This window comes from Sceloporus undulatus, chromosome 2, assembly GCF_019175285.1.
Source record: "Sceloporus undulatus isolate JIND9_A2432 ecotype Alabama chromosome 2, SceUnd_v1.1, whole genome shotgun sequence".
Classification (NCBI taxonomy): domain Eukaryota; kingdom Metazoa; phylum Chordata; class Lepidosauria; order Squamata; family Phrynosomatidae; genus Sceloporus; species Sceloporus undulatus.
Window position 1 is genome coordinate 54752035 of NC_056523.1, and position 10780 is coordinate 54762814.

Sequence of the window (10780 nt, forward strand, 5' to 3'; positions counted from 1 at the left end):
TGTCAGACTTCATTATTTCTGCAGTATAGCAGCAGCTGGGGTGTGTTCAGAGTGGCATGGTGGTTTTTGTGAGGTATGGTGGTGACACTGCTCTTCAGTGGAAAGTGACACTGGGGTCTGCAGAGAACAGAGGAATTGGAGAAAACAGCCATCCTGACACCTTTGTCCAGAATTAGGAGAATGCCAGCCAGTGCAAGTCAGGATACAGCCATATACAGCCCCAAGTACAGTGATCTTATGTTCCCCAGATTACAATGGCATTAGTCAGCAGAGATTATGGTGGAGTTGTTTGGGGATAAGCTACTTGTCCCAAATCAAAAGCTATTATAAGGTTGAAGAAATGTCCCAGTCAGATTCCATTAAAGGATTGCTTCTGCTAATGGTAAAATCTCACACCAAATCGATGAATGATTTAGCACAGTTCACAGGCTGCTTTATCCATATTTTTAGATGTACACTACAGCTTGTGCCTTGTATTCCTTTAATGTCTAAAATATCAGATATTGGCCTAAATCTTATTGCTTGTTGTGACTACAGTAGAACCACTGAATTAATTGGATTTACTTATACTGTATATTGACTCACTATTCAGCAGTTTTGTGTATTTAACTTACATCCTGCCTTTTTCCTGGTGCAGCAGTGATGTCACTAGGGTTGGTGTCACCCAGAGCGGTAACTCACAGTGTCACACACCCACATTGACCTCCTCCCATAGCACACCATACAGAATTCTTAGTAATATTTTTTGTACGAATGTTATCCATAAAACATAATTCCTGTATATAGCTTAATGTAATGGCAATAATTGTGACATAAACATATAGCAAAATTAACATTTTAACTTTACATTACAATAGAAAAGATCCTGAAATGTAAAGATATGGAACTAAGAACGAAAGTTAGATTCATACATCCCACTGTTTACCCTGTTACCATGTATGGATATGAGAGCTGGACAGTTAAGAAAGTGGATAGGAAGAAAATCAATTCTTCTGAGATGTGGTGCTGGAGAAGAGTGCTGAAGATACCACGGACAACCAAAAAAAGAAACAAGTGGTTCATAGAAAAGATCAAGCCTGAAATCTCCCTGAAAGCCAACACTGAGGTTGTTGTACTTTAGTCAAGTCATGAGAAGGAATGACTCACTGGGAAAGAAAACAGTTCTGAGAAAGGTGGAGGGATGTAGAAAAAGAGGAAGACCAAATGCTAGATGGTGGACTCTTAAGGAGGCATGAATTTACAGGGCCTAAGCAGAACAATGGAAGACAGACGACTTGGAGATGTCTCATCCACAAGGTCACCATGAGTTGGGATCGACTCAAGAGTGGTTAATAACAACAACAATGCACAGCCTAAATGTATTTGCATGTACACTACATAGCTTCATGTGGTTACAGTGAAAATTTGGTAAGATGTGATGTTTTTAGAGAAAATTTAGAAAGAATAGGTTTTTATTTTAAAAAAAGCCTGAGGCCTTTCCTTTCTCCTCTAACTGAGCCTTGCCTTACTCACATAATCTCTTCCTCTAAGTATTAGCATTTTAAAGGAATGCAGGCTAACACCACAGCCTGTTTCTGCCAAAAGGAAGGTGCATGGGGAGCAGTGGTGTCAACCCCCTTAAGATGACACCTGGTGCTGCCTACAATTTCAAAGAACAGACCCCCTTTGTGATGCCCCTACACTGCAGGACCCAAGGTGGCATGCAGCACCTTTAAAACACAGCTGATTGAATAAGTCTACTCTAATTGGGACTAACCAACAGGATTCCAGTTATTTTCTGACATGTGCCTCATTCAGGAACTCTGTGGAGTACACACGGGTAAATCCAGGTTTGTTGTAGTGAAATTTGTGAAATAGTTTAGAATCTTATAGTTTCTCTCCCCCCCCTCCCCCATGCTAAATATGTCTTCTTGCGGGTCAACCTAGATGATACAAGTTTCATATTTTTAGAAGAGATATTATGTAGTGGTGAAACAGGTCTCTTTGTATAACTCAAGATTTCCCTCAGTTATGAACTGTTCATTTAGCAAGCTTTGTTTTGTGATTGGACATTAGAGGGAAAACGTGGTTTATTTTGCAAGACTGATTATTCAGGCATATATATATGAGGAAATCCTATTATTTGGGGGGGGGGAGGCATTCTAATTGCAAAGAATGTACATTTCCTTTAAGGTAGAGTTTGCCCCTGAATCTTAGGTTTCAGTCAGGCTAGTTAGAGATTCCTAAGAATGGATTGTGTAGAAAAGGAGAAAAACATATATCTACATCTTTTTCCAGGAATAAAAGCTAAGCTCAAAGCTTCTTGCTTAGAAAAAGGGAGCTTTGAAATCAAAAGCAACAACTCGGGTGCGGGGGGTGGGTGGCTGAGAATGAAAAGAGCTTCTCATTTGTAGGAAAGAACTTGGCTTTTTGTAACAAATGTCAAAAAGTCCAGCTCCTGTGCTAGAAAATAAATGGCTCTTCCGTTTTCTCCATCTTTTAAAAAAGAAAAAGAAAAGAACGCTGAAGCAAAATACTTTCTTGCTTGGCGGCTCTTTTGTTACTGTACAATTTCTCAGCCTTGGTTAAAAGCTGCCCACTGTAACATTGGCTTGATTTAATGGGTTGCTTGGATCTCATCGCTCCTGCCAAATTCTTCAGTTGTTCCAAAAAGGCAAAGTACAAGAGAGGCACTGGAAAGTTTTGCTAACATTATCTCCACCCTGTACATGCAATGGCTCCTTAAAACTGGTGCCTGTAGAGAACATTAAAAAGGCTGAAAGGAACTTTCTTAAACAACGCTATTAAAAAATTGTCATACTTTTGGAGAAGCTGCTAATTTAGAGTAGGATGTGGGATAGAAATGAAGTGTTTGTTGCAGCTAATATCAACTTGACAATTACATCCAAGATAATTTAAAATAAGCTGATTTAATCCTCACATATGAAAATGCTCTTAGTTTGATCTGCAAAAACAACATGATGTAAAATAATCTTCTTCTTTTGATTTCTTTTACTGTCATTATGTACTTTTCTTTTCATGCAGGTCTGACTAATTCTTGACTGCTCCCAAACTAACTTACACTCTAATTGGTTAGTTCAGTCCCATGTGGTTTTCCATTCTCTGTAGAAGTGATTAATCTGAGCTTCCTGGCATCTCCCCCCAGGGTTGACAGTTCAAGACTGTCCTAGGCCTTGAGATTTCCAGACCAAAACCTGAACACTAGGGATGCCCCCGGTGATGCCATGAAGTACTGTGCATTAAGAATCAAGCACAGTTGCTCACAGCTTATTATTTAAACAGAGAGGGAAAGAGAGAATCATATTTTTCTGTTTGGAAATTAAAACAGAAATCTTAGCTAAATATTTCTGAAATATGTGAAGTTCTTAGAGAATAAGAGGGGAAGGGAGAAGGACATTTTTATCTGGTCTACAAGTTTGTAGCCACAAGATGTTTGCAGAGCAGAGTGGAAGGTGAGGAAAGGCACTATGTGTGTGTATATAAGTATACACACACATACATCACACACTAGTGTCTCCAAGTTGCAGCAATAAACAGATTAGGTAAGCATTGCCAATTGCAGCAATCTGGTGTTCTAATAGGTAAACTGGAGATTTGTACACAACCCTTTCCTCTTGCCTGGAGCTGAGCCCACCTAAACCAAAGAATTTACAACCCTACCTCCTGCCTGAAGATGCCCCATGAAAACTGGAGACTTGGGGCCAGACTCTGAGATCTGGCATTCTTATTTTCCTATTAAAACTATGGGATTATAGGCCACAGGTGCCAAAATAATTTGGCTGCTTTATTAACTGTGAACCTAGACTGATGTTATGTGACTGGTGTGTTCAGGCAGCCAAATGTTTTGGGTCCAGGATTGCCAGAACCGGTGCCCTCATGGAAGGACTCAGGCAGGGTTGGATATTCCAGAAGTCATTTACAATGTCATTTAGAATGTCCCAGCATGCTGTTACATGAGCCATATACAAAAAGCCTCCAGGAACATTTTCCATGCTAGATTAAAAAGCATAAAAATAAAGAAGAAGCCTCAGTTTCTGAACTTGATGTGCAGTGTCTTGATATAAGCAGAACACAAAAGAAGCCAGCAGCACTCTTTAAATCTTAAACTAGAGCAGCAAAGCCCCAGGTTTCTAGGCAAACTGGGTTGCATGAGCTACATGTTTGGCGTTTGCAAACTGTGCTTCAATCACTGCCATATCTCCTTTTCATCTAAGTATAGCACAAAAGAATGTTGGGGTTATTATTTACATCAGAGACAAGACTTGACTTCTTTGCACTCCTTTGTTGACTCTGCATTTGATTTTTCTCTCCTGTATTTTTTTTTTTAATCATTGCAGCTCGGCATGAAATTATCAACAAAGAGATCCTAGAGCTGGACACTTGGGAGAATCAGTGGAATGTTGTTGCTGTCAACGTCCTCATGCATGACAGCTATGATGTCTGCCTTGTGGCTCAGTTGAACCCACGAGATCTCATCCCTCCCCCTCCCGATTTAGTGGAACAATAGGTATTTCCTAGATTATAGATTTCCTAGCAGATTTATGCCTATTACTGGTCATTAATGCTCCTTGGACTCCTAAGAGATGAATCCACTGCCTGGCCTTATTGCAGTTAATTCCTATTCTTGTTATACGTTTTATATCCTGGAAATTCATGTTTTATTGATTGGTTCAATGGGTTCTCCTTTCTGTTGAGTCCTTGCATTAATTCAGCCAGGGTGCCAAACTGATGCTTCTTGCTATTTAGGTACATTGAATGTAATTTACCTAGAAATAGGAAATACCTGGACGGTAGTTAGTTAAAGCATGTCAAGGAAATGGGAGCAACACCAGGTGCTTGTAGAACTGACAAATATCTCTATATGTAGAATTCTTCCTTCTGTACTGTCATAAACGCTTAGAAACTATTGATTCATTTTTTCTAAGTAGATGGCCAGAATGAAAGCATGGCTTTAATCTCATAAATAGGAAGAATTAACTCAGCTGTCTGCTCGTATGCACCCTTATTGATGGTGGAGTGTATAGATAAGTACCCTTATTTCAGCTCAGATGTGGTATTTCAGCTAGATCGCATGTAGAATGCAATCTCTTCAAATATGAAATCCAGTATCCTAATCTGTACTCTGAATGTGGTCCTTTACAGTTCCAGATTTGCTGCCATTATTAATAATGAAGAATTTTGATTGCCTAAATTCAGGAGAGGGAATTGTGCAGCCCTCCAGATGTTGCTGAACTGCAGGCCCCACCAGCTCAAGCCAGCATAATTGGTGAGAAATGCTGGAACCTACAGTCCAAGAACATTGGGAGGAAATCACAATTCCCATCTCTTGCTAGAAGCTTGCTCTTTAGTGGCTGGCCATAGAATAATAGGAGAAGAGTCAGTGTGGTGGAGTGGCCTGAACACTGAACTACAGACTTTATCACACAAGGTTCTTCTCCCACTAAAATAGTGTTGTTTCTAAAAACCCTATGCAATTGGGATTGCTGTCTTTCCTGTCTCACCTATCCAGGTTTGCAACCTTCATTTGTGCTGAAAGCTTATCACACCCAGCATTTGGGATTACCTACCCACTACCTTCCCATGCCCTTTTTTTTTCTAGTTTGGTGTGCATGCGTGTGTGCACACATGCACGCACACACACGCCTTTTCACAGAAATATTTAAAACTGTTGGACTCTTTTCCGCTTGTATTTCTAGGTATATGAGAGTATGTGGTGAGAGGGAGGGAGGGAGGGAGGGAGAGAGAGACCTCTGGAATGGGCCTGGAAAATGAGGTGAGAGGGAATGCGCAAAGTTTTGGCTTCTCTGGCAAGCCCCAGTCATTTGACAATGGATTTTTTTTCTGTACAGAAAATGTTTAAAAGTTTCTCAGGAAATCAAATAGAAATGTCCACCCCTTCTCATGTGATCACTAGGGTGCCTAAGGTGCATTCAAAACATGCCCTCTGACCATGTCCTGACCACCCAAAATCAACATTAATGTGGAATTGAACTATTACATTGGTAATGGTAGCAGAACAGTAGCAGGAAAGGAGGTCATTAACGAAGTTTTTGCATTATTGAAAAGAAATGCTTTCAAAATGTTCTCTCACCGGGAGAGCAAACAGAGGAGTTTTGACTTTATGTGATAAGCCTCAACCAAAGGCACTGGTATCCTGGTGTTATTGTGATTTTCTGCCTTATGTGATAAGGACATATGACTCTGGGAAACTAGAGTTCAAATCCCTAGTCAGCCATGGAGACCAACTGGGTGACCTTGAGGAAGTTACACCCTGTTAGCCTTAGAGGAAGGAAGGCAGTTGCAAACTTCTTCTAAACAAATTTTGCCAAGAAAGTCTCATGATAGGTTTCCCATAAGTCTATATATGCCTTAGGATCACCATAAGTCAGAATTTGCTTGATGTCACACAACAACGATAGCAAGTAGTAAACAGCATATGAAGGCTGTATAATTTTGTCAGAAGAACTCTGATCTACCTAGCTCATTGTTGTCTACTACTCTTGACTGGCAGTAACTATCCATAATATCAGACAGGAGTCTTTTCCAAAATTACTGGGGATGCCAGGGATTTATGCCACTGGGTGACCTTGGGCAAGTCACATGCTCTCAGCCTCAACGGAAGGCAATGGCTAGCCTCCTCTGAACAAACTTCGCCAAGCAAATTCCATGATAGGTTTGCCTTAGGGTTGCCATAAATTGGAAAGGACTTCAATGCAAACAACACACATACACATTTTACATGCAGAGCATATGATCAGTCTTTGAGTGATGGCTCTTCTTCTAGCTGGCCTTCTGCTGTATTGGCCATGTGTTCATGGTGAGTTGTTAGTATTCTTATGACCTTTTTTCCACTAGCTGTGTTTTCCTTGGCCTTTTCATGAATCTGAGCCCATAGCCTTTGAGACTTTCAGAATGTTCCTCTGAAGTCAATTTTAGTAATCCATCATATTATCAATCCTCTTGATCTTCTTGGCCCATCTTCTGTTCATCTTTGGTCCATGAGAGTAAAGCAGAAAGGCTGCCCCTGATGGCACTGTTGCTTCTGCCATCATCCAGAGTTTCCCCTGGATAGTTTGCTTTGGGCAAGGGGAAATGTTCAATTATGATGACACTAGCAAAGAGTGTGCACATCGTAGAAATGAGTAGTAAAATAGTATAGTCAGGGAAGAGGAAATTGTGAAGAAGGGAGAAGACTCTAGATGTGAAGATCTATGGTGAGTAATCTCAGTGTCTAGTCAGCCATAGCCACATAGTGGATATAATGCAGTCAGCCCATAGCTAATGCTGCATTTTCCACTCTACTCCATGTATGACTCATCAACTTTACCTTGAAATATCAATCAACCTTTCATTAAACATAAAAAGGCAGTAGGAACTACACTAAAACTCCCTTGGTACAGAACATAATGCTAAGGTTGAATCAATGTGTGTGTTTGTATGTGTGCATGTGTGTTTTAGATAAAAAGAATTAATCTGGAAAATAAATGATCCTTGTGATTCAACTTTTTTTCTTTCTGTGAGCTTTGTAGGCAGGATGTATATGACAGTCAAAACACTCAGATTTGTATGTATCATCTCTATACTGTCAACATGGAAGAAAAGGTTATCGTGTAGTATGGGCTAATGGGAATGCTGCTTCTAGAGATTATGTTGAATGATTTTTTATTCTGCTGCAAGGGCATTGGAATGCATGGGAATGCACTAAATGTATATGTTTGGTTGGAATGAACAGGTAATCAAGGAACCTGTTTAGGAACCCTCTACCTATGTCCACCAAGAAAAACCTCCTATGGTCTGAGGCTGACAGCTTCTTAACTTGTCCAGTAAAAGGTACAGGAGGTCTCCTTTACCCAAAATGTTTGGGACCAGAGATGTTTTGGATTTTGGCATTTTTTCAATTTCTGAATATTTCCATATACATAAGGAGATATCTTGGAGATTGGACATTAAATTCATTTATGGTTCCTATACACTTTAGACACATAGACTTAAGGTAAATATATACATAATATTTTAAATAATTTTGTGCCCCAAACAAAGTTTGTCTCTTTGGGACTATTACAAAGCAAAGGTGCACTATCTTAGCCACCCATATGGACAATTTTGGATTTTGGAATATTTTGGATTTTGGAATTCTGATAAAGGAGACTCAACCTGTATTAAATTTCTGCTTATCCTTTCTCATGTCTCCACATTTTCTTTTCAAGTATTTTTAATGCATAAATCAACATGAAAAAAGTGAGCTTTATCAAAAATGTGTTTTAAAAATACTTCACCTCCCACTCCTTGTTAAAACATGGGCTAACATCCCGTTGGGAAATGGTGTCACTGTAAGCTGACCTATCATCGTGTAAAGTTGAATTGTGCCACTGCACAATGTTTGTATTCTTAGGAGGAGAGTGGAGATGTAGGTGCATCACTAGGACCTTTGTGCAAACTGAGCCAGCAGTGTGGCCATTGCACCATGTGTCCCAGTTGTCTCCTGTTGTGTAGTGGGAGCCCCTGTTGACAATGGGACATCTTGCATGATGACCCATAGTGCAGTGTTACAGTTCCCTGGCATTGTTGTGTATCATGTCAGCAATGTAGTTCCATTGTTTAAAGCTGCATGTTCGCGCCTGTGCTTAAGAATCTTGGCCATTATTTTGAAAATGGAGCTGCTTGGTTGTCACTAACACTGTTCTAATGAAAAGCTGTCAACATAACTTTCCAATTGCTGTGAAATATGGAACAGCTCCCCTGTGTCTTTTGTACAGACTTGCAAATGACATCTTAACAAGGTGGTTGTGACACTCAAAATCTTACTCCAGTCATCTGAACACCTTCTCCCTTGAAGCACTGCCTTCTGTCCCATTTTCTTTTTCCCCTCCTGGTACTCCTTTCTCCATTTCCTCCCATTTACCATCCTCCCCCCACCCTCCAAAACAGGGAGGAAGGGCTCGCCTTAGTAGAGAGCTATGTTTCCATGGTATCGTGCAAATGGCAATCTCCTTTCTAAATATAACTCCAGGCTCTAATTGAGTGATCAAGACAGCAGATCACCTCAGTTCTTTATGTGGTCAACTCATACCCACCTGCTGGGAGGGGGAAGAAACTGTGATACCAGTCTGCCCAGTCTGTGTGGTCCATGTATCTGTGTGGTCCTTGTGCCATTGCCAGCCCCAGGTAATTGGATTGGGTCAGATTAGTTTTTTAGGGGTGGGCTGGCAAAAACATGAAAAGTTAGTGCTCTAAGATTTACAAGATAATCCAAAAAGATTTAAAAACAGATTCTGTAATGTTACCAGACATATTTTTGTTGGGTATTATGGATAAAGGACTGGAAAATTAATATGGATTATTTATTCGATATATGACAACAGAATATTGTTTGCTCAGACTTGGAAATGGACTGAAGCACCAGTGATGGAAAAATGGATTGTTAAAATTACTGAGTTAACCCAAATTAACATGGGTTCTAAAAGATAAGCCAACTGAAGACTTTTTGAAAGATTGGAAACCATTTATTGATTTTTTTTCAGCAAAGAGAAATCTAATGATATAATAACCTGTGGTTATGGTTTTTAGTAATTTTAGTAAGATTATTTATTTGGATCTGTAATGGTAGAATAATATTTTCCTCCTTTTTTCACATTACACAGAGGATTGTGGGGGATTGGGCAGAACCTTGTTGTGTATTAGTTATTTGTCTTTTGTTTTCCTTTCTTTTTATTTTCTTTTTGAATATTTATTACTTTGATTGTAAATTAAATTGTTCATGTTAAAATTAATAAAATGAAATAGTTATCTAGGGGCTCAGTTCTACTATTGGCAGTGAAGGGATGTTGGACCCAGCAGCTGAAGAGCAGGATGCTTCTCTACTGTATACCATCTGCTGCATCACTTGCTACCAATAAAGCTTCTCTTATAAAAGTAATGAGTGTCACTGTTTAGTACCAAACAAAGTCTTTGGGATGCCTGGAATAGCAACCAGTTCCAGCTAAGAAGACCCCTCTCCTGAACACACAGATGTTATTGTGGCCCCAGAACATTTGGAACAATGGAGAATATGAGATGGATAAAATGTGTTTACTCCTGCAGCAAGAGACTCCATTTGCATATGAAAGAGTTGCATGGATATAACTTTGGTTGCAAAAAAGTGCTTCTCTTTATAACGGAATACATGGATGCAATTTGTCAGGGACAGAAGTACTGGTAATGTTAAGAAAACACTACTGCCAATAAAAGTATGCTGCAGTGTTCTTAGTATTGTCTGTGAGCTAAGAGAACAGGGGCACTGAAGATTAGTCAAAGGGAGAGGCAGAGCATTGGAAATGGTTCTCACCATGGCTTGGAAAAATTCCTTTTTGGACTACAACTCCAGAATTCCCCAGCCCACATGAACTATCTGGGAGATTATGGGAGATATAGTGTGAAAAAGTAGATTTTCCAAGCTTTGGTTTCTATTAATAGAGCTTTCAGCCATGGACACATTTCTGCTGTGAATTGACATTGGGACTCAGTGCCACCCAGCCTGGGATAAAGGTTGATCATAATAGCTGCTCAAATAGGTTTCAATAGTGGGTTGTGGCAGACATTCAGGGGTTGGGGCATTCTTCCAGTCCCAAAAAAACCACAGGTTTTGCTAGAAACATTTCTTAGATAAATGTTTTAACAAGACTAGACATATCTGCAAACAGAATATGCTCCAAGACCAGGAAATTCTTATTTCCTGTCATACAGTGTTGTCAACAGAACAGCAATAAATTAGGCACACAACTTATCGCTAAGGATAATGTTG

General features: G+C 39.8%; 1 protein-coding gene across 1 annotated transcript in view; it reads left to right on the forward strand.

The window, feature by feature from the left end:
• Positions 1-9916, forward strand: part of KBTBD12 (kelch repeat and BTB domain containing 12) — a 75399-nt gene extending 65483 nt beyond the window's left edge. The window contains exon 6 of the mRNA XM_042454449.1: positions 4338-9916. Coding sequence (XP_042310383.1) covers positions 4338-4507 — 170 coding nt within the window. The 3' untranslated portion in view covers positions 4508-9916. The remainder of the gene's footprint in view (positions 1-4337) is intronic.
• The last annotated feature ends 864 nt before the right edge of the window (positions 9917-10780 follow it).